Genomic DNA, 25,601 nt, shown 5'->3' on the forward strand with positions numbered 1-25,601 from the left:
GCTTATTGAGGACTGTATATAAAATTTATATAAAATATTAAAAATATATATTTAAAAAAAAACTATATTACATAACTGAGAATCAAATGAGAATAACTTTAAACAAAAACTAAATCAGGATGCATTATAGTAATAAGGATTTAGATGAAAATGTGCTTAATTTTCTTTATATAATATAATAACATAAGGATAATTAAATTATTACAATTACTGCACAAGATTTTTTATGTTTTTTAAAAAGGCCTGCATTTATTCGAATAATTTCGGATGGATCATGTGACACTGAAGACTGGAGTAATGATGCTGAAAATTCAGCTTTGATCACAGAAATACATCACACTTTAAAACATATTCAAATAGAAAAAAGTCATTTTAAATAGTAAAAATATTTCAAAATGTTACTGTTTTTGTTGGACTTTGGATCAAATAAATACAGGCTTAATGAATTCTTTAAAAAACATAAAAAAATCTTAACATTGAAAACTTCTGACTGTTAAATTATATTATATTTTTATTAGTGGTGGGCATAGATTAATTTTTTTAATCTAGATTAATCTAGATTAAATCTTGAAATTAATCTAGATTAATCTAGATTAAAATGGCTAATTTGAATTCTGCTGAAAGCATTCAGAATATGTGTGCTACCCAAAAAATGACTAAAAGTAAGTCTTTGAGAACGGGTTTCTCAAGCCAGGTGGCGCATTAGACCAGGCGCTCATCTCCTGTTTCCAAAATGCATTACAAACTGCTTGACAATTGCATTTACAACACAATTAACTATACAAACTTGTGTAACCAAGTACTTCTGCGCAAAAGGCTGTACGACGTGCGCGTTCCAGTAAAATATACAGGCGCGCGGGTATGGATAGCCAATCTGCGTTCATCTTCCAATAAACTGCGTTGCTTTTAGAAGCGTCAATTCAGTTGTTGCATATAGTTTAATGTCTTTATTTCGGGATTATCAAAGTAAATTATAACTCAAACTTGAGATTTTACTGGGACACAGCAGAGGGTATAGCAATGCACGCACCTGCCCTGAAGCGGCTTCATAACTGCATCCATGTCTGCGCGTCTCATTTGTGGTCATTTCACAGAAGTTGAAGACTTGTTCTCGCCCCCTACAGTGCAATTCAACTAGATATCCGTCATCCGCGCTAAAATATCAAAGTGAAAGTCATCATATCTTGCGTAGTTTAGACCCAGCTCCCAACCCAACTTTGAGAATAGATTAACGGCGATATTTTTTTTATCGCGCGATATGAGTCTCACGTTAACGCAGCACGTTAACGCCGATAACGGCCCACCACTAATTTTTATATTATGGTTGGTAAAAAAAAATTCAATATCTTCATTAAAAAAAAGCTAATTTTACTCCTGCATTACTGTAACTGAATTTAGGGAGAAAAGGTGATTTATTTTCTTATTTTATTTAATAAGAAACCTAATAATATATAACATATTACATTATTTTTACAAGAAATATGTTTTGCAACATCAGTACTTTTGTAACATGAATATTTGTAGATGCAAGAAACAGAAATATATTTAACATGCGTGTATGTTGAGGTGGAAACAAGCGCGTCAATAACACAAGTGCAAATCACTCCCCCTCCCCTTTTGTCTTTCAGGATCCCATAACAGACACAGACAGGAAAACAAATTAGAGGAAAATCAAAGAGAAAATCAGCTCAAACACCATTAGCAGAGCACTGAATAATTAACCCTCTCTTGTTCCACAGAAGAAACCAGCTGATGAATATTTCAGCGGGACAGAGTTTCCAGCAGACAAATGAGCCAATTCAAACCCTGAACAACGTCAACGATGTATACTTTAACTCAGTGCAGCTATAAAAAAGACTGACAAAAGACACACTTATAGTTTCAACCAATGCACATTCTCGATTGCACTGACGCTTTTCACACGGCAGTACCTGTTATACATCTTGATGCGTCCGTTTGAGTGAACGGGTTCTCCGTTTTTCAGCCATGTGATCTGAGGGGTTGGAAATCCCTCTGCCACGCACACAAAGCGGGCGGTACCGGCCCTCGGTCGGGTCACGCTTTCCGGCCACTCCACGAGAGACGGTGGCGCTGCACAAAAAAACCATAGATGCATTTATTAAATGCATGCATTTGTGCAATCTAAAGCAAATGTCCTTTTTTTTTGTAAAAGAAACAGAAAAAGGCCATTATAAGGATTTACAGTGCACAGCATAAATGAGTACACCGCCTCTAAAACTTAGAATGTCAAAATTATTCAAATAATTGCAATAATTTTCAAAGGATCAAATGCTCATGGATGCTTCAGAAGGAAAAATCACGCATGAAGAGTGGGGGGTGAAAACTTTTGGAATTTGAAGATCAGGGTAAATTTAACTTATTTTGTACTCTGGGAATCATGTAACTATTTTCTGTAGCTTCTGAAGGGCAGTACTAACTTAAAAAAATATTAAGGCAAAATAAAGAAAAATGTAGGCTACACATCTCCATTCTGTTCAAAAGCATGTTTTTCTTCTTAAGCATCGGTGAGTGTTTGCACATTCTGTAATAGTTGCATATGAGTCCCCCAGTTACAGTGCACAGCATAAATGAGTACACTGCCTTTAAAACTTAACAAATTCAGCAATTACTCTTTACTTAGATGACATGCTAGGGTTCTGTGGAGATTTTCCAACAAGCCTTCTTGATTAATTACCAAAGAAAAATGTCAAAATTATTCAGCAAAATAAGATTTTCTTTTCAAAGTGATAAAATGTTGCATTGCATCAATAAGTACACCCTTCTGAAAGTTACTCAATAAAACAAAAAAAAGGTGTTAAGGATATTTTTGAACTTCCTGGCACTTAAAAGTGTTATCTAGTCCACTGAATCATACTCAGACTTAATGCTGGCAACGTTGGAACCACTTGGGAGATGACTTATTTCTTAGCATAAAAGAGGACAGTGGTACAAGAGGAATACCATATTATTGTTTTAAGTGTGAAAATACAGCAGAAGTAGCACCGACATTCAAAAACAATAGACTTGGGACAAAGCTCCTGAAATAATCAGGTCTTCACTTTAAGTTTTCATTTAGTGATGAGTGAATTTTTGCTAGAAAAAGAGCAGGAGAAAAACATGCAAGTGTCTCAGAGCCAGCAAAAGCTATGAAAAGAGTGACACTTCTTTTCACGGAGTATGACACAGCCTGCAGAAGTGACATGCATACTGTACATACTGTAGCCAAAGCACAATAAACTAATTTAACCTCTTCCAAGGCCTATATTTACAAAATATAATCCAGAAATCCAAGTCAATCATTTAAGATACAAACGCTTCTAAAATGTGACCCTGGACCACAAAACCAGTCTTAAGTCGCTGGGGTATATTTGTAGCAATAGCCAAAAATACATTCTATGGGTCAAAATTATTGATTTTTCTTTTATGCCAAAAAAAAAAATTAGGAAATTAAGTAAAGATCATGTTCCATAAGGATATTTTGTAAAATCCCTACTACAAATATATCAAAATGTAATTTTTGATTAGTAATATGCATTGTTAAGAACTTAATTTGGACAACTTTAAAGGTGATTTTCTCAGTATTTTGATTTTTTTGCACCCTCAGATTCCAGAATTTCAAATAGATGTATCTCGGCCAAATATCGTCCTATCCTAACAAACCATACATCAATAGAAAGCTTATTTATTGAGCTTTCATATGTTGTATACATCTCAGTTTTGTAAAATTTAACCTTATGACTGGTTTTGTGGTCCAGGGTCACAAATGTAATGTTGTTGCTACAGGAGGAGAACAGTGAGAAGTGCCTGGTTCCCACAGTGATTTTCAGTGGTAGTAAAGCTCTTATATTGGGATGTTTGAGTGCTAAAGGAGGAAGTTGTGCTTTATCAACGGTGTCATGAATTCAGGAGGAAGACCAAATTATTGTTTTAAGTGTGAAAATATAGCAGAAGTAGCACCGACATTCAAAACAATAGACTTGTGACAAAGCTCCTGAAATAATCAGGTCTTTAAGTGTGTGTTTAGTTTTAAATTTTGCCATCTTTCCATAAATTATATTAGTGATCATTAAGAAAATACACCTTATCTTATCTTCCGTACTCACCTATAACAGTTATATTTGCGGCTGCAATCGTGTAGTTTCTGGTTCCTGGCGTAGTTGCGCGGCAAAAGTAGATTCCTGCGTGTTGGGGTTTGACATCGGATATGAGGAGGTTTCCATTGCCGAGGACCTTTGTTTTGTGAACATCAATGGATTTATGATCGGCACGACTCCATGAGATCAGCGGACGAGGGTTTCCGGTCGCCATGCACTCCAGCAGAGCCGTACTGTGAAGCGACACGGTCAGATTCTGCGGACCGGCGAGGATACGAGGCCTTTGAGGAACTCTAGGAGTTGGAGCTGTTAGGCAATAAAAAAGATGGTAAATGAAAATGTCACATATGCACACTGTATCTAGTGTACATGTTCAGGTCTTTATCTAACCTGCGATCACGGTGAGCACGGCCTCGGAGCTCCTGCGGCGGCTGGCGATATTAGTCGCTACACATCGGTAACTTCCAGCGTCGGTCCGTTCAACTCCCTGAATTTGTAAAACGCCACTGGGCAGCACTGTGATTCTAGATTGAGACATGGAAATGTTCACTTAATACAATATATGATCAAATATGTGATGTTTATAATGTAATATGTAAAAAAAACCTTTCAGAATCTGCAAAATGTTATTTTAGCAAAAATAAGAGTGACATGGCCTGAATAAGATATTTCACATAAAATATGTTTACATATAGTCCACAAGAAAAAATAATAGATGAATTAATAAACCCGGTTCAAAAGTGTTTTTTTGTTTAGTAATAGTTGCTGATTAGTCTCTTCTTTGTCCTGCCTGCTGTTCTTCAGAAAAATCCTTCAGGTCCCACAAATTCTTTGGTTTTCCAGCATTTTTGTGTATTTGAACCCTTTCCAACAATTACTGTGTGATTTTGAGCTCCATCTTTTCACACTGAGGACAACTGAGGGACTCATATGAAACTATTACAGAAGGTTCAAACACTCACTTCAGAAGAAAAAAAAAACATGCATTAAGAGCCGGGGGTGAAAACTTTTGGAATTTGAAGATCAGCGTAAATGTAACTTATTTTGTCTTCTGGGAATCATGTAACTATTTTCACAAATAATTTTCTGTTGCCTCTAAAGGGCAGTACTAACAGGAAAAAAATATAATATTTAGGCAAAACAAGAAAAATTTACATATCTCCATTCTGTTAAAAAGTTTTCACCCCCTGCTCTTAATGCATGTTTTTTCCTTCTGAAGCCTCAGTGAGTGTTTAAACCTTCTGTAATAGTTGCATATGAGTTCCTCAGTTGTCCTCAGTGTGAAAAGATGAATCTCAAAATCATACAGTCATTGTTGGAAAGGGTTCAAATACACAAAAACGCAGGAAAACCAAAGAATTTGTGGGACCTGAAGGATTTTTCTGAAGAACAGCAGGCAGTTTAACTTGGTGTCTCATGAACAACTATCACAAAAATGTGGATCATTCAGGTAAGAAGTATTAAGACCCAGTATTAAGAAAACTTTTGAACAGAGTCATTTTTATAAATTCAACTATTATTTTCTCTTGTATATGTCAAAGACTTTCATGTGAAATATCTTAATCAGGTCAGTCCTAAATAAACAATAAAATGCATTTTATATCTTATTTAGCTACAATAATTAACATTTTGCGTTCAGAAAATAAGCATGGAACAAACATACTATATACGTATTATAATAAATTAAAGAACCAAATAAAAAAAAAGAGTAAGTTGTCAAAGCTAAGCCCCTCCTCTCTCAAATAGATGGGCGGGGCTGTACCTTTCAGTGGCCAATGGTAAAGTGACTCTGTTAAACTCCCAGGTGATGATTGGTGGGGGCGTGGCCATGATTTTACAGGCGAATCGTGCGACGGATCCCTCCATAACCGTGATTGATGCCGGCTGTTGAGTGAAGGTGGATAAACCTGCAAAAAGACAGCAAAATAGTTAAGCTTTATTAGACTTCATTGATTCATTTATTCAAATGCAATATGACTGAGATAAACACAATAGGACAAAATAGAAGGAGCCAAAAACAGGTTTGGTTGTAAGATGATCCACACATGCCAACACCATGTTGAACCAAAAGCTTTAGATAAACAATAGCGACAAACACCTCATGCTAGCATAACGCACACCTTTTGGTAACACTTGTGTGTGTGTGTGTGTGTGTGTGTGTGTGTGTGTATTACTCTCTAAACTAAACACAACCCTCTTGCTTTTTACCTTCGCATGTTTTTCTCTCTAACAAAAACATTTTTGATTTCCTTTAACTTCAAAAACAAAATTAAAATGTATAAATAAGATCAAATTGGACAAACTGAATTAATTACTTTTTATTTTAATATTTTCTGTTTTAATTTTGTGTTTTGTCATTTTTATTTTAAACAAAATGTAAATATTTTTTCATTAGAAACTAGTTAAGTTATTATATATGTGTCAAAGACGTAAAAGGGTTTAAGCATTAAAACTACAGTTGTAGTACTGCTTTAAATTTTTGTTCATTTTACAAAAAAATATTTAAAAGTGTTCTCATTAATTTCATTGCATTTTTGTTTTTGTTTTTCTGAGCACAAAATAAATATCATACATTTTTCCCTAATTTACAGAAGACACCACTAAAATGTCATCAAGTGTAACAATCTTCTCAGGCATATTTACAACAAAAATCAATTTATGACATATTAAAAGATGAATTACTTTCACCCCAAATACTAGTTAGCTGTAATTCTACATTTTTCAATTCTACAATCTGACTCTTTTCTAGGGTTTGCCCATTTGTAAGTAAGATTTTTTTACTCATTTAAATCACAATAAAATTTAATATGCTCCCTCATTCATTTATATATTTTAATATGCACAAGTCAGAATAAGCACGTTGTTTGAATTTTTAAATAAATATTGTTACACTGAATGACAATATAACATTAATTTAACCAAATTTCGACATTTTACTCTGCAAAAACCTATTTGAAACCTTAGAAGCAGACATTTACTTACATTTATTGTGCTTTCTATGGACATGAAATCACTTTAGTAAAATGTAAAGAAATATATAGATTCTTTAATTTTTAAATTGCTGTTGTTTTTCCCAAAAAATATAAAAGTTTTCTCTTTAATTAAATTGCATTTTTGTTTTTGATTTTCTGAGCACAAAATAAATATCATACATTTTTCCCTAATTTACAGAAGACACCCACTAAAATGTCATCAAGTGTAACAGTCTTGTCAGGCATATTTACAACAAAAATCAATTTATGACATATTAAAAGATGAATTACTTTCACCCCAAATACTAATTAGTTGTAATTCTACATTTTTTAAATGTGCCATTATCCAAGGTTTTGTCTATTTCAACTCATTCAAATCAAAATAAAATGTAATATGCTCCCTTATTCGTTTATATATTTTAATATGCACAGAATAAGTCAGAAGTCAGAGTAAGCACGTTGTTTGAATTTTTAAATAAATATTGTTACACTGAATGACAATGTAACTTTAATTTAACCAAATCTTGACATTTTATTCTCCAAAAACCTATTTGAAACCTTCAAATTAGACAGTTTACTTATATTTATTGTGCTTTCTATGGACATAAAACCACTTCTGTAAAACGTGGACATCTTAACTCATTCTGAGTAACTTTTGTAACTGTTTCTGTCTTTCTGAGTGATAATAATCAGCAAAAGCAAACACAATACACCAGTACAGCAAACACAGCTCGCCATAAACGGCCTGTTTTAGGACTGAAAGGCATTAATGTTTGTTTAACGTGTCTCTTCAGCGAGGCCTTCACATCGGTGCCGCGCTCCAGCTCTGACCTTCTCAGGCTAACAGCCATAAAACCCCCCAAAGCCATTAAGATCAACCCCCTCATGTCCCCTCCAAGCCCTGAAGAAGCCTCAGGTCAATAATTAGTTAAGAGGAATCAATGGAAGCCCAGCTATACATACGGACCTCGGTATAAATCTCATGTTAGGATGGAGATAATAACAAAATCAGCCTCGGGCATGAATGTTGTGGTGCAAAAGATTAAGTAAGACTCAGATAAGTACGATCTAATCACTGACAGGAAGTCATCATCACAGATTTAATAGCTTCTTTAATAATTCAAACAACCAGGTTGATTGACAGTTCTAAAATGTCAATCAAACTACAATACAGACAAAGTTCTGCTGACCTTTGACTCTTAAAGGTGTTATTGGATACAGTGTCATGCTAATATTAGTTAAATCCCCCTTTCAATAACAAATAACTACCATCAACACCTACAAACGCATATTGTTTGGACTATGTACTATAGTAATCGTTTAAAGTGCTTCAAAGAAGGAATAGAGTATAAATACAACAAAATATGACATAATAATCATTCAGTGCCATGATATATATCCAAGTTAGGAACAAATTCCGCATACACACATGCAAAAAATATAGTATATGAATGCATGAGATAAAATAAAATGCATAAGTTCACTTAAAATTTATGCCACGATATGAATAAATTTTAAGTTAACTTATGCATTTTATTCCATGCATATGATAAAAGTGATAAAACATTTTACTATTTAAAATAACCACTTTCTATTTGAATATATTTTAAAATGTAATTTATTCCTGTGATTTCAAAGCTGATTTTTTTTGCATCATTACTGCAGTCACACGATCCTTCAGAAATCTTTCTAATATTCTGATTTGATGCTCAAAAAAACATTTATTATTATTATTATGTTGAAAACAGCTGGTTAGAATTTTTCTGTGTTGTGCTCAAGAAAAGTCATCCAGGTTTTGCTGATTTTTGGGTGTACTGTCCCTTTAAGGCAATAGTGTACAGGTCAAAAGCATTCCGTGTGCTGTGATTATTAGGAGATGTGATCTGTTGAGGGTTTGATCTTAGACTGTAGCTGATCTATTAGCTGATATTGATCAACTATTTAGAGATCAGAGACACGTTTAAACCCGTCAGCTATTCTCACAACAACAACTATTTCAGACTGTTGTGTCTGTTGTGTCTGTTGTCATATCCAAAAAAGGGAGGAAAAAACAACAAAAAACATTTTATAAAATACATACAATACCATTTCACTTGAAAGTTTGTTTCCAGCATTATATAAAAAAGTATTAGTGAAATTTAATCTCATAATTCAGACTGTTTTCTTGCAATTCTGTTTTTATATCACACAGTTCAGACTTTTTTTCTCATAATTCTGGCTTTTTTCACAGAATTGCAAGAAATTGTGAGAAATGCGAGATATAAACAGAACTGGAAAAAAAATATATATATATATATATTTTTTTCTTCCAGTTCTGTTTATATATGTGTGTGTGTGTGTGTGTGTGTGTGTGTGTGTTTGTTTTATCATATCAGCTGATGTCAGCTGATAAAAAAAGTCAAAACTGCCTTTTTAATTTTTATTATGTGGTAAAAAAACGGGGAAAAGTAAGGATTTGTAATTCAGCAATTCTGAGTTTACCTCACAATTCTGACTTTTGTCTTGCAAATTCTGTAAAAAAAAAAAAATCTGAATTGTGAGATTAAAAAAATGCAGTTAACCTTTTAAATTTAATTTATTCAGTGGTGGAAACAGGTCTCCATAGTTTAATGTTAACTTTCATCAAAAATGATAAAACTACAGATTGATAGTCAAAACTGCCTTTTTATTTTTTATTTTGTGATAAAAAAAAACAAAAATCCAGATTTGTGAGATGTAAACTCAGAATTCTAAGAGGAAAAAGTAAATATTTGCAAAAAACAAAGTCAGAATTCTGTAATTCTGAGTTTATTGATAAATAGTCAAAACTGCCTAAAATTAACACTTAAATTAAAAAAATTAAAGCCAATTCAAAACATTATTAATGATAATATAATAATGATTAGACCTCATTGACTTCCACTGTACAAAAAGCAAAACAAAAAACATTGACATTCATCAACTTTTTTTTGTCTGTGTGTCAGTCAAATAGTCAAAACTTTTTTTATTTTTTATTCTGTAGTAAAAAACAAAAATCGAGATTTGTGAGATGTAAACTCAGAATTCTAAGGGGAAAGTGTCAGAGTTTGCAGAAAACAAAGTCAGAATTCTGCAATTTTGAGCAAAAGGTTGCAAAAGTTTCCAAAAATACCTGGAAGATTCCAAAAAATCCTGGAAAGTTTCCAAAATTTCTGGAATGTTACAGAAATTTACTGGAAATGTTCTTTTTTTGTAACCCTAATTCTAAGTTTATCTCACAATTTTGAATTTTTCTTGCAATTCTGTGAAAAAAAAATTAATTAAATAGAATTTATATTTTTTTACTCAGTGTTGGAAACAGGTCGCCATAGTTTAATGGTAACTTTGATCAAAAATCTTATAAACCTACAGATTGATGTAGTTTGTGTTTGGCTGTGCAGCTGTTTAGGCAGCATTATAAGAGGATCTGTAAGTCTGTCTTTTCCACTGACCTGACCTCTCACCTCTGACCTCAACAAATCCTGAGCGGCAGTAAGCTCATCCCTGCTCAGGCATCGCGGGCCACCAAACGTGAACCAGAAACGAACCTCTAGCACAACAGAGCAACTCTAGAAGTGGACACTTCCATCTGAGAGCGATCTGTTACAGTGAATTCTTCTCCTTCGCTCAGGAGATGCTTTGAGAGCAGCACAGGTCTGTGGATCAGCACACACCGGGTCAGCGGGCGGGTCAGAGAGGGACAATAGTTACCACGGTAACACCAGGGGCCTGATGTGCAACTTTAGAGCCTTCAGTTCCACTCCAGCCCTAAAAACACTGGGTCAACTTTTCACTGAGAGAAAAAGACCATTACAAAGCAGTCTTAATTCAGCTTACGTGTGAGATTTTAATTCGTATAACCTGCAATGAAGAATCATTTGCAACAATAATAGGAATATATATATATATATATATATATAAAATACATTTTATTAATCAATTAAAAATACATAATAAGAATAAATATACATTTTATAATTTATTTATTGATTATTATTTATAATTATTATTAGTAACTGTTATTATAATTTTTATTTATTATTACTGTTATTATAATATATTTAGTTGTACAAATGTGTAACTAAATAAAAATATTTACAAATATTTTATATATGAAAAATATATATAAATAATAAATAAAATAAATATAATACATTTTATTAATAAAGAAATAACACATAATAAGAATAAATTATTATTTACTTATTATCTTTTAAAATATTATATTATAAAATATGATTTAAAATATAAAATATACCATTTATAATTTATTTTATCATTTATTTTATGACTTAAGTCAAGGGTATAACAAGCATGCAATTATGATGAATATTAGATATAAAAATCATGCAGTTTATTTTTTACATATGTGACCCTGAACAACAAAATCAGTCATTAGGGTCAATTTTTTTTTTTTTTTTTAGATTTATACATCATCTGAATGTAAATAAATTAGTTTTTCATTGATGTACGATTTGTTAGGATAGGACAATATTTGATTGAGATACAACTATTTAAAAATATAGAATCTGAGGGTGCAAAGAAATCAAAACATCGAGAAAATCACCTTTAAAGTTGTCCAAATTAAGTTCTTAGCAATGCATATTACTAATCAAAAATTAAGTTTTGATATTTTACAGTAGGAAATTCACAAAATATCATAACATGATCTTTACTTAATATCCTAATGATTTTTGGCATAAAAGAAAAATCATTTTGACCCATGCAATGTATTTTTGGCTATTGCTACAAATATGCATGCTACTTAAAACTGGTTTTGTGGTCCAGGGTCACATATTGGCTCAGAAAGATGCAATTTTGGCTGTTCTTGACTATATAGTCTTCTATGCATTAACTGCTTTCATCAGACTAACATTAAAATAATACATGTGTACAAACAACAATGAAACTTTCACCCTGTCTCTCTCTCTTATCTATTTCAGTGTGATTGTCAGTGACGGTAAAGCAATACAAGTGTGTAAGTGTTTTCTGAAAGCGGATCATTACCAAGAGCCCTAAAAGATCTTTTAGTGCAGGTAAGAGACGCCGAAACCACACACACACACACACACACACACACACACACGCTCATACACAAACTATAGTGTTTCTGTCAGAGAAACATCACTTAGCTTCATCACTCACAAACTCCTATTAAAACTAAAAGCGTCTCAGCTTATTCTCTTAAGTCCACTGAGGACATTCTGACACCCTTACATGCAACTATGACTAGAATGCAGTTAATCCATCTTTAATGCAAAAGTAATTTGAGACGCTTTAAGTTTTTATTAGCAGATGCATTATGCACAAGCATCGTGGACAAACACAGTCATGACCTGACCTCACCTCTCACTCCTTCTTTAGAGAAATGACAGCAGAGGCAAAGAATGCTTCGCCGGAGAACAGAAGGGAAGAATGCAAAGCCCAAAAGCTGAGGATCAATCAGAGTCCGTCCAGCAGGCGAGTTACAGCCCCGGACCTCCAGAACCAGCGTCGGCCAATCAGAAGGCAGAATTGTCATTCACCGGCCAATCGGAAACCACACTCGGGACCTCTCCCTGTGGCCTTTGGCCTCTTAGGCGTATGGGGGCAGGGAGGCCAGAGAATATCCCCGATACCCTTATCTTCCCCCCGAGCTCTGAAAACAGCACGGCTATTGTGTCTTATCTGATCCGCTGAAGAGCAACAGGTCAAATGGTCAACCAGAGAGCATTATCTGTGACCAAATAAATGTAGAGTAGCAATCGCATTGCATGCTTCGACAGCATTTTTAGGTGCAGACAGTAACATCAATGCATGCATTTGGGCAAATTCAAAGGCAGCATGCATGCAGTCCTAAAATGCATTTCCATCACCTTGTTTCATATTAATTCCAAGGTGCTGATGGCAAAAATAGTGGCTGTTTTGCTTGAGCATGTTGCACTTTCTTACAAAATATGATGCATTTTGTTTCATTTTCACTTTTAAAGACCATTTGTGCATCACTTCATCAGCAGAAGAGCACCACATGATTCCTGTATGAATCTGAGCCAGATTACAACTATTTGATCAATTCTAAGCATATTTTCACATGCATGGAATTTTAAGCCTAATTCAGATTTTTTTTTCACTCCTTTGCAGATTGTAAATTGAATATTTTGAATACTTTTCTTTTTATTTTGATAAGTGCATTAAAGTTTATACATACTGCATGTATCATTATTATTTTGTATGAGATTAAAATCATAGTATTTTAAGAATAAAATCAAAATATTTTGAGAATAAAGTCGAAATGTTTCGAGAATAAAGATGACTGTAATCAGAAAGATGACTAATTCACATGCCACTTAAACTGAGGCAAATACAGCCATCTAGAATATACTCTCAAAATATTACAACTTATTCTTGACATATATTTGACTTTATACTCATGATTTCAACTTTATTCTCGTGATTTCAACTTTATTCTCAAAATATTTTGACTTTATTCTCATGTTTTCAACTATTCACGAAACATTTAAACTTTATTCTCGTATAATCTTGTTTTTTGTTTGAAATAATATATTTTTCTTACCCCATTGGCAGATTATTTAGCTTGTTTCAAGCAAAAATACACTTAATTGTAACTTCTTTTTTATGAAAACAAGAAAATAATATTCACTTTAAAGTCAAAATTATTAGAAAAAAGATGAAATATTTCAAGAATAAAGTCAAAATCATGAGAATAAAGTTGAAATAATTCAAAAATAAAGTAAAAATATTTCAAGAATAAAGTCGAAATCACCAGAATAAAGTCATAATATTTTGAGAATAAAGTCGAAATTATGAGAATAAATACAAAATATTTCGAGGATAATCAAGAAAGATTTTCTAGACTAGTAAATATTATTTTCTTGTTTTCAGAAAAAGCAAGTCAAAATTAAGTGCGTTTTTGCTCGAAACAAGCAAAATAATCCGCCAATGGTGTTAGAAAAATAATCTTGTTTTCTGTTTGAAATTAGACATATTTTATTACCACATTGGCGGATTATTTAGCTTGTTTCAAGCAAAAATTCACTTAATTAACAGAAAATATTTACTAGTCTAGAAAATCCTTTTTGACTAAGAATTTATAGACATTTTGGCTGGAAACAAGACGAAAAATCTAAGTAAGAAAAGCCTTTTTTTTCTAAAGTATCTCTAGGTTTAAACTAGTATAAACTAGGTTTTGTAGAACAGCTTATCTGAAGACAGGTCAGGATTTATACTGTTTACATATCCAGAGAGATGAGCTGATCTACGCTGGCATGTTTTTGTCTGTTATTAGCAGGAATATTTCACTCCTCGCCGCTGTTTCCCTGCACACAACCTGCTGGGCAATTTAAAGCAACCTTTGACCTTTCCGACCGCCACTTAGGGAAACCATGGAAACCTTTCACATGCCACACTGCGAACTAAAGCCCGTTTTGTCCCTCTGACATTCCTCAAGCATCTCATCTCAAACTTAAACTCTTCTGACTCATTATGCTGGTTATTGCTGACTCCAGATGCCTGAATCATCTCCTAGCAAAGAGAATATACCACCCTTAAAGTGGTATATTGCATTCAAGATATTAATTATCCACAAACTTTTCCCACATCAGACATCCAGGAAAGAAAGGAGTGTTTTGATGCTCCTGTGGCAATTCCAGGAATTCTAGGAACACATTAGAGGTCCTTTGGGAACCAGTAAAGGGGCCGTTTCCTAACACGGGCCCTCAAAACAGCCAGACCTGAGTCACAAACTCAAGCATGTTTCTAATTTTAAACTGCTGAAGAAGGGCACCTTTGACATCGGTGCTGACCCGCCGTCTCCACACACAATGGATTTACATTCAGTGAGGGGATTTTAGAGCTTTTACAATGTCTATGAGATCATCTTTGCAATATTTAAGGCCTACGCTTCCTACAATCTCAAAAAAAAATATATATATATATATATTTTTTTTTTATTACATATAGTTTGGATGTAATATATATTTACCTATCATAAATATGATAATTAAATTGATATAGTATTTATATAAGAAAAATGTAAAAAAAATGCATATAAATATATAAAATATATAATTTGTAAATATTATTTTATATTTTTATCATTATAAAACTATAGAAATTATATGCAAAATAATATATACACAGAAAATATATACATATATTTATATGTTTTATATATATATATATATATATATATATATATATATATATATATATATATATATATATATATATATATACGTTATTCTCTAAATATTTAGACTTTATTCTCATAATTTTGACTTTATTTTGGAAGTATTTTGACTTTATTCTTTAAATATTTTACAGTCTTTAACTATGATTTTTTGCAGAAATGTTTGTTTAAAAATGCATTTTTTGATTTATATAGTTTTATAATTTTATATATATATATAGTATTACATTTATTTAAATATATAAAATATATATTTTCTTAATTCTTAATATTTTATAATTTCATATTTTCTTATTATTCCATATAGTTTGAATATAATATATATTTACACAACATAAATAATTACATTTATTTAGTATTTATAAAAGTATTACATTTTTAAATTAACAAAAAATTATATAAATATATAAAATATATAATTTTTATATATCATTTTATATTTTTTATCATTATAAAATATATAAATTTTATGAAAAATAATATATACACACAGAAAAATATACATATTCTGTTATATATATATATATATATATATACCTTATTCTCGAAATATTTCAACTTTATTCTCATGATTTCTACTTTATTCTCAAAATATTTTGACTTTATTCTTGAAATATTTTGACTTTATTCTCATGATTTGAACTTTATTTTCGACTTCATTTTTTAAATATTTTGACATTATTCTCATGATTTTGACTTTATTTTTTAAATATTTAGATTTTATTCTGAAAATATTTAGACTTTATTTATTCTCATGATTTCGACTTTTTTATAATATTATATATATGCAATTTATATATAATTGATATATTATTTTATGTAATATTTATAAAAGTAATACATTTACAAAAAAGTATATAAAATGTATAATTTAATATATAATATAATTATAAAATATATAAATTATATGAAAAATAATAGACAGAAAAATTAAATTAAATATTCATCTGAAATAAAACGCTTTATACCTATATCTTTAAATTCATCAAGTGTTGATAAAGACATTTATAATGTTACATTAGATTTTAACTGGTCAAATGAACTTTATATTCATCAAAAAACATAAAAAAACACAGCTGTTTTCAACATAATGATAATAATAAATGCTTTTTGAGCAGCAAATCAGAATATTAGAATGAGTTCTGAACGATCATGTGACTGCAGTAATAATGCTAAAATTTCAGCTTTGAAATCACAGGAATAAATTACATTTCAAAATATCTTCAAACTGAAAGCATTTTTTTTAAATACTAAAAATATTTTTTAAATGTTACTGTTTTTGCTGCAGTTTAGAACAAATAAATGCAGGCTTGGAGAGCAGGAAAGGGTTCTTTAAAAAAAATAAATAAATCTGGTAGTGCATACAAATAAAAATGTATACAATTTTATTTAATATAAAATTTCTGTGTAGGTAGGCTTTGGGGTAATTTGGTTCATCTAATCAGTTTGATATAAGGCAATAGATGAAGGTATGTCCTCATTTAGATAGCTAAGTAAACATGTGTGATAGTGACTGATATATGAGTCGAGGTGAGTAGGGCAAAAGGTCCAAACATGTGGAACCATCAATCTTACACTCTCAAACATGCACAAACTCACACACAACAGCCTAGAGCAAACACAAACACAGCATCTGCCAACACGTGCTGTCAAAAAACACATGCATGATGAAAAGAAAGTGTGTCGCCTGCATCGCCGCATAACGGTGCTAAAATCACACTCAACCTCTGGACTCTCACTTCTCATCGAAAACAAGACAAACTAAGCGGCAATCAAACTTTCCTAAAACCCTGCATACTTCTCTCTCGTTTGCATAATTGCCCTTCCATTGGTGCAAAGCGCCAGCTGTCCTGACCAGCTCGATCTGGTCAAACAAATGCCCTGCAAAGAAATCTGCTTCTTTGGCCGGGGCAGTTGGGGGCAGATGGGACAAAAGGAGACGGAGAGAGAAAAAAGGCTTTTCACCAATTCAGCAAACTAGCGGAGCAGAAAGCAATCGCATGGAGACCACCAGCTCAACTCAACTGCAATAAAACCAGCCGTTCAGGAGTGTGTGTTTGTGCAGGAAAGCTGGAAGATCTAGGCAAAAATCATGAATGTAGTCAAAAAAAGTCATGCATTTAACAGTTAGAGTTAAACTGCATGTCAATTGATCAGTATAATAAATTATTTTATGAATAAAAAAACATTTTACTATTTAATGCAAATAAAATCCTGAAAGTATTAACAAAAATGCTTTAAATAATTAAAGCTATGCATCAAATGACTTAAATAAATCAGCATAATAAATCATTTTATATATATAAAATATTTAAAAATGAAAAAAAACTTTTTACTATTGACTGCATAAACATTCTGAAAGTAATCAGAAAAAATATTTATTAAATAATTAAAGCTGTGCATTAAATGGATTAAATTGCATGCAAATTAAGTATTAAATGAATCAGCATGATAAATTATTTTATATATATATATAAAACATTTAAAAATAATGAATTTAAAAATGCATTAAAAAATTAAAGTTGTGCATTAAATGACTTAAATTGCATGCAAATTAAGCATTTAATTAATAAGCATTAAAAATAATTAGATATAAAAAATAAAAAAAAACATTTCAGTATTTACTGCATTAAAAAAATCCAAAGTCATGTAAAACAATAAGCATTAAATGACTTAAATTGTATGCAAATTAATCATTAAATAATCACCATTATAAATTATATATATATATATATATATATATATATATATAAGCCATTAAAAAAAGAAAATAACTTTTTACTGCATAAAAAATCCTGAAATTAATCCAAAAATATATATTAAATACTTAAAGCTGTGCATTAATGACTTAAATTGCATGCAAATTAAGCATTCAATTAATTTGCATAATAAATTATTTTATATATATAAATCATTTTAAAAACATTAATATTCACTATGTAAAGAAATTCTGAAAGTAATTTAAAAAAAATGCATTAAATAATTAATAATATAATAGTTGTGCATTAAATGACTTAAATTGCATGCAAATTAAGCATTCAATTAATCAGTATAATAAATTATTCTATCTATGTATGCATAGATAGAATAATTTAAGTTATCCAAAAACACAAAAAATGCATTAAATATTTAAAGTTGTGTATGGGGATATTTTAATGCCATAATGATTTGCATACACATTAAACTGCATGCAAATTAAGCATTCAATTAATCAGCAGTCAACTTCCCAGCATGGGCCCTCAAAACAACCAGGCCTGTTTCACAAATTCAGGAAAGTTTCTAATTTTATCTTTCAAGGTTTCATAATTTCCTAATAGATAAAAAAAGTTGTATATAATCAGCTAAATCAATGCAAATATATCATGCATACTCATAACATTGTCCAAATTAGCATGCATTTAACTCAAACGCGTGTAGTTTCTTATAGCGAGCTGATTTCCCCCACAATTCCCTTCAAGCACTTTGTTGTCCATCTTGATGGTATTTCCCAGGTACCTGCAAATTTTACGGGCTTTTAGAGAGTCTGTAGAAAGACTCTAAATGCCCCTTTAAAAGCAGCCTGTAAAACACTCGCTGTCTTTACTTCATAACACACAAGTACTCCATCCCCATAACACTCTCTCTGTAAATCCCACACTATAGTCGTGTTTGTAGGCTCTCGGGGTGAAGCGGAGGTCAAAACAGTGTCATATTTTGTCACTCTGTAACATTTGCTGCGTTTCCTCACTGTCCTGTTATACAAAACAAGACTCATTAACAGATTCACAACAACAGTGAGCGCAACACCTGCAAACATACAGAGATCACCACCAAAAACCCTAAAAACAACTATTGCATTTAATTGCTATTTATAAGAAACAACTGAGAAATGAAGACGCACATTCAAATCAAGTTTGCATAGTGAAAACTCCTCTAGAAGAGTCACTTCCTCTGCTAACATTTGCCCAGTGCTCAAGTTTCGCTCTAAACAAGAGCAGTAGAAACGCACGCTTTTGTCCTGAAGCAGCGCAGTTCGACACACAGCCTCAGGAGAGGAGAGGACCTTTAAAAGCCTCTGTCAAACACACACACACACAGGAACAATGGCTGTGGTCAGGAGGTGCTGATATAAAAGCAGAGCGCTGTGAATAGGGGTCATGTGCTCTTTAACACCGGGGCACTAGTGTCCTCCGCAAACTGAGCTTTTCAAACCTGCCGGGCTTCATTTGCACACCAATGGACGCATTCTCACGCACCCGCGAGCCCTCCAGCACAGGACTGACCCCTGCCCCGCACCGGACACACACAAACACACACATCTATCCTTCAGATATCTACATCACACATATCAAAGCTGCTAATAGCCAATAAGCAATATGATGATGCATTCAAATTGTTTTAAAGTGATAGTAAATGTTACAAAATTGTAACATAATGTTGCAAAAAAAATTTGTTTCAAGTAAATGCTGTTCTTTTGAACTTTCTAGTTATCAAAGCATTCAAAAAAATAAAATATATCATGTTTTTCATAAACACATTGTTTTTAACATTGATATTCAGAAATGTTTCTTGAGCAGCAAATAAGCATATTAGAATGATTTCTGAAACATCATGTGACACTGAAGACTCCAGTAATGATGCTGAAAATTCTGCTTTGATCATGGGAATTAATGACATTTTAGTATATATATTTACACAGAGATCAGTTATTTGAATTTGTAATACTTTTTCACATTTTTACAGCTTTTACTATATTTTTGAACAAATAAATGCAGCTTTGCTGAGCATAAAAGACTTCTTTCAAAAACATTAAATATCTATCTATTTATCTATCTATCTATCAGAAAAGGATGTCATCTTGACCTTTATGTCAACACTCATGAGTGCTGATGTAATGATGAGCACCTGAATCTGTGCTCTAAATCTGCACAGTAAATAATGAGCCTCATCCATCACACCGCACTTCCTCTATGTGTCCGTGAATGTGTCAGGAATTCTTTAGAGTCAGATTCCAGCATTCAGCTCAGACACAAAATGCAGAAAACACACACGTACAGTTGAGGTCAAAAGTTTACATCCTCCTTTCAGAATCTGCAAAATGTTAAACCTCTTAATAACAGTTAAACTGTACACAGGTCCCACAAATTCTTTGGTTTTCCAGCATTTTTGTGTATTTGAACCCTTTTTCAATGACTGTATGATTTTGAGATTCATCTTTTCACACTGAGGACAACTGAAGGACTCATATGCAACTATTACACGAGGTTCAAACACTCACTGATGCTCCAGAAGGAAAAACCATGCATTAAGAGCCGGGGGTGAAAACTTTTGAACAGACTGAAGAAGCGTACATTTTTTCTTATTTTGCCTAAATATCATATTTTTTCATTTAGCACTGCCCTTAAGAGGCTACAGAATTTGCATGTTTCCCAGAAGACAAAATAAGTTAAATATACCCTGATCTTCGAATTCCAAAAAAAAAAAGTCCCCCCCCCCCGGCTCTTAATGCATCGCATTTCCTTCTGAAGCATCAGTGAGTGTTTGAACCTTCTGTAATAGTTACATATGAGTCCCTCAAAATCATACGGTCATTCTTGGAAAGGTTTCAATTACACAAAAATGCTGGAAAACCAAAGATTTTGTGGGACCTGAAGGATTTTTCTGAAGAACAGCAGGCAGTTTAACTGTTCAGAACAAACAAAGGACTCATGAACAACTATCACTAAACAAAAAAACACAGCTATTGATCATTCAGGTAACAACACAGTGTTAAGAATCAAGGGGATGTAAACTTTTGAACAGGGTCGTTTTCTTCTCTTGTGGATTATATGTAAACATATGAAACGTGAAATATCTCATTCAGGTCAGTACTAAATAAACAATAACATGCATTTTGTATGATCCTTCTTATTTTGCAGATTCTGGAAGGGGATGTAAACTTTTGACCTCAACTGTACATACACATCTTACAAATAGTTCTTGATAAGAAAGGGCTTTTACTGAATCTAACATGACCTTTGATGTTAAAGTTAATAGACCTGTAGGCAATTTAAATAAAGTTCAGCCAAAAGTGAAAAATTCGTTTCTTCATAGGATTTGTAGAAATGTAGCATTCCATCACTTGTTCACCAATGGATCCTTTGCAGTGAATGGGTGCCGTCAGAATGAGAGTCCAAACAGATGATAAAAACCTCTGGTAATCCACACCTCACCACTCCAGTCCATCAGTTAACATCTTGAGAAGTGAAAAGCAGCATGTTTGCAAGAAACAAATCTATCTTTAAGTTGTTTTTAACTTCAAACAATTGCTTCTATCTAAAATATGACTATATAATCCATAATAACCCTTCATCCAGTGAAAATGTCGTCTAGTTTGAATCAAGAGAGAAATCTGCACAGATCAAGCACTGTTTACAAGCCAAAACAGGATTTAAAAAAAAATGTTTTGGCTTGTAAATGATACTTGATTTGTGCAGATTTCTCTCCTGATTCAGACATTTTCACTGGAGGAACTCGGAAGCAATGGTTTAAAGTTAAAAACATTTTAATGATGGATTTGTTTCTTACAAACACACAGCTTTTGGCTTCACAAGATGTTAACTGACACACTGGAGTGGTGTGGATTACTTGTGGATTATTGTGATGCTTTTATCAGCTCTCATTCTGACGGCACCCATTTACATCCATTGGTGAGCAAGTGATTAAATGCGATACTTCTCCAAATCTGATGAAGAAACAAACTCCTCTACATCTTGGATGGCTGGAGGGTGAGTAAACTTTCAGCAAATACACCGACGCAACTTACTTGCGATAGTCAAGCGGGCTCTCTGGCTGAGAATAGATCCATATTTATTCTGAGCAAGGCACTGGTAGAACCCTTCATCTGATTTGTCCTTACGACTTTCCACCTCTGAGATGAACAGAGAGCTGTTGGCGAGCAGATAAACCCGCTCCGACTCTGTGATCCTCGCTCCGTTCTTCAGCCACCGGATGCCGATGGGAGCCTCGCCGTGAGCCTGACAGTCCAGAACCACAGCGTCCCTCCTCATCACCGTCACATCATGGGGCTCCTTTATAAAAAACAACTCACTGAAACTCGTCACACCTGCGGAAGCAAACAGAAGAAAGCGAGTCAGACTGTTGCCATTGAGCGAGTGCAGGTCGAGTTGCTGTAATCATATTTGACCTGATGGATTACTCGCCGTAATCCCTTTATTCATGGCTCATAAAGTCAGAAGAGACTCGATCCTCGTCTAAAGAAGAGCTGTAATTTATTCCCAGCATGAAATTCACTAGACGTTTAGCAGCCGACCGTGACTAGAGTTGCTATGAGAGCAGAGCAACAAGCACTTATTAAAGGATGTAAAAAGAGCATTTCAAGAATAGAATCTCATGCATTTATTACTTGGGAACAGTTTATTTATGTATATTTATGAGATGCATTGCTCTTCATAAGTTATAAAGTAGCTTGAAATTGTGTCATTTTTACAATAAAACATTATAAATGTTTAGCAAACACGAAAGTCAAAGATTTTGTATGATTTTTAAGAAGCCAAACTTGCATTTATTTAATCCAAAGTACAGCAAAAACAGTAAAATATTTGTACTATTTGAAAAAAGTGCTTTCAATTTGAATATATTTTAAAATGTAATTTATTTCTGTGAATTTTCAGCATCATTACTCCAGTCTTTAGTGTCATACGATCCTTCAGAAATCATGCTATGCTGATTTGCTGTTCAAGAAACATTTATTATTATTATCATTATTAGTAGTAGTAGTATTATCAATATTTAAAACAGTTGAGTACATTTTATAATTCATAATATTATCTAATAATTTAATAATACATTTTAAAATATATATTTTATATATTATTTATTTTGGGGGGTTAAGAAATTATAGAAATTAATACTTTTATTTAGCAAGGATGCTTTAAATTAATCAAAAATGTAAAAAAAAAAATACTACTCAGCTGTTTTCAACATAATAATAATAAATGTTTTTTGAGCAGCAAATCAGCATATTAGAATGATTTCTGAAGAATCATGTTACACTGAAGACTGGAGTAATGATGCTGAAAATTCAGCTTTGATCACAGAAATAAATTACATTTTAAAATATATTCAAATAGAAAGCAGTTATTTTAAATAGTAAAAATATTTCAAAGATGTTTTTGCTGTAATTTAGATCAAATAAATGCAGGCTTGGTGAGAAGAAGAGACTTTTTTAAAAACATTACAAATCTTACAGTGCAAAAACTTTTGACTGGTAGTGTATCAGCAGTCAGATAAGAAAATGCATAAATATGATGTAACTATTCATGCATTACTATTTATGCATTATGCAAGAAGGCTTGTTAATATCATTAAGTGACACTCCAATAGCTTTTTTTATATTAATGACATTTAGGATATTATATCATGCTTAACATGTATGTAGTTCACAAGTACTAACCTATGAATATGCATGAAGCTTCATGATATTACCAACCAGTTTATGCATAATATATATAAAAAATGAGAATGTGTAATGACACATTGTGATGTAACAATCATTTTAACCTCTTAACAGATGAAACATGTAACATTTGTGATTGCCGATGCTGCTTTGAAGTTTGTTACATTGTGTTTCGCACACGTGAGTGAATCAATGTATCAATCAGTGTATTCTGCATTTTTCATTCAGTTGTATGAAATCACTTATTTAGAATTAAATATACATTTAATACAGTTTTATATATATATGTTTTACTTTTCAGTGCGAGAAAGCCCTCATCCTGCACATTTAAGTCACATACACGAAATGCGCTTAAGTTCACACATAACTCATTTCTATTCCTGCAAATAGGAAATAAACGCTCTCACCTGAGACTGACAGAAATACTGCAAAAAACAGCAGCTGCTGGTATAAATCCGTTTTAAAAGACGCCATTTACTCTGGCTGTCCGAGCATGCCTGAGCCCGTGGGTTGCGGACTCGAGCTCCACACACATCTGAATCTGACTGAACTAAGCGCACGATGCTGCTGACCGCTGCGAGCGCACTACTTGCGCGGACGAGCACAGATACTGGAGCGCGCTGGCTGCGTGACGCGGCTCATCAGAGAGCGAGGAGATTCCTCCGCCTGCGGAGCACTACACGTGCGGTGTGACGTCGCAGGGATTCCCGCTTCTGAAAACAGATGCTCACAGATTGATATTCATGAGCGGATTGATATAAACACGAGCCGATGTACTGCTTTTTTATTAGTTAAAGTTCTTCATGATTGAATGACGTTTTTAAAATCATCAGTCATTTACAACTTTAATAATTGGCTTGAGAAAGCTGACATGCTAGGCTGTTTAAACTTTTTATTATTTTTCAGAGACAAAATTTAAACATTGTGTGTTGTACTTTTTCTGATTTACGGTTTTTGTAAACCAAACTGTCAAAACCACCAAAAATCCCATTGATTTACATTGATGGAATGTTCAAATATGCCAAGACTATTCAAACTATATATCTATCTATCTCATGCTAGCAATATGCTCATCATGCTAAAACATTCCTGTAACATGCCAGTAACTTGCTAATCATGCTAGGATCATGCGAGCAACACGCTAATTATACTAATAACATGTTAATTATACTAGAAATTATACTAGAAATGTGCTAACGGCATGCTAGTTTCTAATCATGCTAATAACATGCTAGTAACATGCTAGTAATTTGTCAACAACATGCTAGTAAGTGGCTAATCATGCTAGTAACATGCTAGTAATTTGCTAATTATGATAACAACATGGTAGTAACATACTAATGTTAGAAACATGCTAGTAACAATTTGTATTGTAAAAAGCGCTATACAAATAAACTTGAATTGAATTGAATTGAAAAAAAGTAACATGTTATCATGTTAGAATCGTGCTAACAACATGCTAGTAAGTGGCTAATCATGCTAATAACATGCTAGTAACATGCCAGTAATTTGCTAATTATGATAACAACATGCTAGTAACATACTAATGTTAGAAACATCCTAGTAACATGTTATCATGTTAGAATCGTGCTAACAACATGCTAGAAAAAAGCTAATCATGCTAGAATCATGTTAACAACATGCTAGTAACTTGCTAATCATGCTAATAACATGCTTGTCATTTGCTAATTATGTTAACAACATGGTAGAAACATACTAATGTTAGAAAGATGCTAGTAACATGTTATCATGTTAGAATCATGCTAACAACTTGCTAGTAAGTAGCTAATCATGCTACTAACATGCTAGTAATTTGCTAATTATGTTAACAACATGCTAGTAACATGCTAGTAATTTGCTAATTATGTTAACAACATGCTAGTAACTTGCTAATCATGCTAGTAACATGCTAG

General features: G+C 32.6%; 1 protein-coding gene across 1 annotated transcript in view; it reads right to left on the reverse strand.

The window, feature by feature from the left end:
- Positions 1 to 24,162, reverse strand: part of prtga (protogenin homolog a (Gallus gallus)) — a 36,410-nt gene extending 12,248 nt beyond the window's left edge. The window contains exons 1-6 of the mRNA XM_073850246.1: positions 24,096 to 24,162; positions 22,036 to 22,335; positions 5,857 to 6,001; positions 4,485 to 4,618; positions 4,104 to 4,400; positions 1,932 to 2,091 (exon numbers count right to left, since the gene is read on the reverse strand). Of these exons, the coding sequence (XP_073706347.1) occupies positions 1,932 to 2,091; positions 4,104 to 4,400; positions 4,485 to 4,618; positions 5,857 to 6,001; positions 22,036 to 22,335; positions 24,096 to 24,162 (1,103 nt within the window). The remainder of the gene's footprint in view (positions 1 to 1,931; positions 2,092 to 4,103; positions 4,401 to 4,484; positions 4,619 to 5,856; positions 6,002 to 22,035; positions 22,336 to 24,095) is intronic.
- Between the last annotated feature and the right edge of the window lie 1,439 nt (positions 24,163 to 25,601).

This window comes from Garra rufa, chromosome 11 (genome assembly GCF_049309525.1).
Source record: "Garra rufa chromosome 11, GarRuf1.0, whole genome shotgun sequence".
Lineage (NCBI taxonomy): Eukaryota > Metazoa > Chordata > Actinopteri > Cypriniformes > Cyprinidae > Garra > Garra rufa.